General features: G+C 38.5%; 1 protein-coding gene across 1 annotated transcript; it reads left to right on the top strand.

Annotated features, from left to right (window-relative positions):
• The first annotated feature begins 1,207 nt into the window (after positions 1 to 1,207).
• LOC107764070 (uncharacterized) lies at positions 1,208 to 3,163 on the top strand. Its single transcript, XM_016582595.2, has one exon. The coding sequence runs from the start codon at positions 1,341 to 1,343 to the stop codon at positions 2,856 to 2,858; it is 1,518 nt and encodes a 505-aa protein (XP_016438081.2). The 5' UTR covers positions 1,208 to 1,340; the 3' UTR covers positions 2,859 to 3,163.
• The last annotated feature ends 401 nt before the right edge of the window (positions 3,164 to 3,564 follow it).

The raw sequence follows: 3,564 nt of genomic DNA, 5'->3' as shown, positions 1-3,564 counted from the left end.
ATATCATGATCAGTAATATTATCACCACATAACATCAATTGGGAAATAATTCTGAACATAGCAGAATTATACTCACTGATAGATTTAAAATCTTGTAGCCTTAGATGAGTCCAATCATATTGTGCCTGTGGAAGAACGACCATCTTCAGGTGGTCATATCTATCTTTCAAATTATTCCACAGTATGACTGAATTTTTAACAGTAAGATATTCCATTTTCAGGCCCTCATCAAGGTGATGGCGTAGGAATATCATTGCTTTGGCACGGTCTTGGTTTGATGCCTGATTTTTGTCTTTGATGGTGTCTGCCAGACCCATCGCATCAAGATGAATTTCAGCATCAAGATGAATTTCAGCATCAAGCACCCAAGACATGTAGCTTTTGCCCGATATATCCAGGGCTACAAATTCAAGTTTAGAAAGATTTGACATTATTTAGGAAAAGAAAGTTCTTACCTTAGATACTCTCAAAATATTTGCTCGAGATGGCATAGTCTCGTGCTGATAACGTGTTATAAAATAAAGACTATAAAGTAAAGAAAAGTATAGAGAGAAACTGATATATTATTCGAATTCAAACTGATGTACATAATGAACTGAAATCTCTTCTATTTATAGAAGAAAAGAAGCTGCTGTGTAAGTTGCTACTATACCAGATATGGATAATCTTCTACTGAAAGCAATGTTTATCCATAACGGAGTACTGAAAGGATAAGCTTATTATATCCGATATGGATAATCTTCTACCGGGGGTAATGTTTATCCATAACTGGGTACTGAAAGGATAAGTTTATTATACCCGATATGGATAATCTTCTACCGGAGATAATGTTTATCCATAACTGGGTACTGAAAGGATAAACTTATTATACCCGGTATGGATAATCTTCTAACGGGGATAATATTTATCCACAACTGGGTACTGAAAGGATAAACTTATTATACTCGATATGAATAGTCTTCTACCGGGGGTAATATTTATCTATAACCGGGTATCGAAGTGATAATCTTCTTCAGAAAGCTTATTTCCAATAGAGTACTTAAATAGATAAATATATTTACGATGGATTCCCATATGAATAAGCTTCTTCAGGAAGCTTATTTACAACGGAGTACTTAATGAACATCCATAATATAATATATTTCTAGTAAATCACAAGGAGCGAGTCCAAAGCAAAGTAGGCCCAGCAATGAAGGTTCGTGAGAGAGTTGGGAACTGCCAACTGGCGAGAAAACATCATCTAAAAAAAAAATTGACACTTCGACTGAAAGGAAAGAAAAAGCAACGTGAATATCACCACCACCACTGAAACTCTTCCCTCCAATTTGATTCACTGAGCTATGAACTTCTTCAAATCTATATTATCTGACGATCCGGATCCGGACCCCCCAATACCCAAAAAGCTCCAAGAATCTACACCTGAACAATCACACGAAACCCCTGACAATGACGTCGACGTTGACCCGGAGCACACGCCCGATTCAGGATCCGATTCAGCTGCCGACGGTAGTGACGGTGGTGTTTGGAGCTTCGGAGGTCTGTTCAAGACGTTGTCAACTCGATCCGAATTAGTGCTCGAGACGTACCGCAAGGATCTGCAGGAATTCGGATCCGGGTTGAAAAAAGAAACCGAATTGTTCCGTGAAGTAGCTAGTCGGGCCGTTAAGGATCTTCCTAATTCTATCGAGGTTATTGACGGCGTCATCAAGTCTACGGCTGAGATTATTTCACAAGGTAAAGATTCCCTTTTAGCATCCTCTGATGATGTTGAACCCGAAACCCCTGATCAAAATCGGGTCTTGAACTCGGCCCGGTACAGTCGGTTCGAATCTCAATTGATTAATATCCAAAATGACCCAAATACATTCTGTTTGGAGCCTGAGGATTTAGAGGAGTACAAGAAGTGGAAATTAGGGTTTGATTTGAAGGAGAAAAGTGAGGAAGTTGAGAACTTGATTGGAAATATTGTATCATTAGAAGGTATCTACAAAAGGGTTGTGCCTAATGAAGTTGATCATGAGACGTTTTGGTATCGTTATTTTTATAGAGTGTACAAGCTTGAGCAGCAAGAGAGTGTTAGAGCTAAGCTTGTGAAGAGAGCAATATCTATAGATGATGATGATGAAGAATTGTCTTGGGATGTTGATGATGATGATGATAATGAACAAGAGAGCAATGCCAAATCGAAAGTTGATGAGCAGGGAAAAGAGGGTTCATCTGTTATTGAAAGCTCCGTTGATGATGTAAAGAAATTGGCTTCGGCTGAGACTGAATCTGCTAATAAGGACTCGGCTAATGTTGCAAAGGAAGTGCTTCCGGATAAAAGTGAACCAAGCAAAGAGGATTCAACCAATGTTGTTAAACAGGCCGCTCATAGTGATGAATCAAAAACTTTAAGTTCTGCTACTGTTGTTAGGAAAGAAGAGAATCAGTCTAATGCAGATGGTGCTGGCAAGAGCCATGTCGTAGAATCGAGTGGGAATAGCGAAGATACTAAAAAAGAGAACTCTGAAGTTACTTCTTTGAGTAAGAAGGAGGGGAATAGCGAAGATCCTAAGAAAGAGGACCCCGAAGTTACTTCTTTGGATAAAAAGGAGGAGAGGGCGGCAAAAGGTTCAGATGGGAAAGGTGATAAGGATGAATCTGGTAAAGGTGGTGATGTCTCTACAGTGTCAAGTCAAAAGACGGGGGCTGATGAGGAGGACTTGGATTGGGCTGAGATTGAAGACATTGAGGGTAATGACGACAAAAAGGCAACTTCTCATGCTACAAGTTCCAATAGAGCTGATTTGAGGAAGAGGCTTAGTGTTGAAGAGGATGATGAGGATTTGAGTTGGGACATTGAAGATGATGATTAGCCTGTGAAAGCTTGATTCTCAGACAAACTTAAGATATGCAGGAAGCTAGATGCCAAAGTTGTCAGCATGCAACATAACTCAAGAGTTGAACGTAACCTCTTGATGCCTAGTAAAAGTAAGATAATGCTTATCGTATCGTGCAGTTTGTTTAATCACGATTCATGATTTTCATTCTTTATATTGAAGTTTTAGTTTAATAGTCAAGTTTGTTATGTCCAGCGGTTCATTTATAAAAAGTGAACATGTCTTTCTGCACCTTGTATACTTGGGAAATTTGAATGGAAACAATGATGTTCATAGACAAAGTACTATCTATTATTCTAATGCATTTATGAACTCCCCGGTGAAGTGTGTTCAGTTCTTTGGAATAATATTGTGAACGCTTGCGATCGTTCGTATAAAACAATATCTTTTTGTTAGGTTTCCTACTTTTTTGGTATACTTCTTTTGTACTGACGTTAGGTTTGCCCAAATATTAATACATATTTATTACTTTATCAAAAAAGAAAAATGCTTGCAATGTGATTATGTGTCTTGGGAGAGGAGGCAGATAGCTATTAGATAACCGCTGATTTCATGTTCTCACCTCCCTATTTCAGGAGTCAACTGTCAATTGAGCTTCTCTGAACTCTACAATTTTCTTGCTCAAATCAAATGTTTTGTTAGCACTTCCTCAGGTGGTCATATATTCGCGTCACATCGTAGT

This window comes from Nicotiana tabacum, chromosome 22 (genome assembly GCF_000715075.1).
Source record: "Nicotiana tabacum cultivar K326 chromosome 22, ASM71507v2, whole genome shotgun sequence".
NCBI lineage: Eukaryota > Viridiplantae > Streptophyta > Magnoliopsida > Solanales > Solanaceae > Nicotiana > Nicotiana tabacum.
Note: the sequence above shows the minus strand (reverse complement) of the source record. Positions and strands in the feature narration are given on the sequence as shown.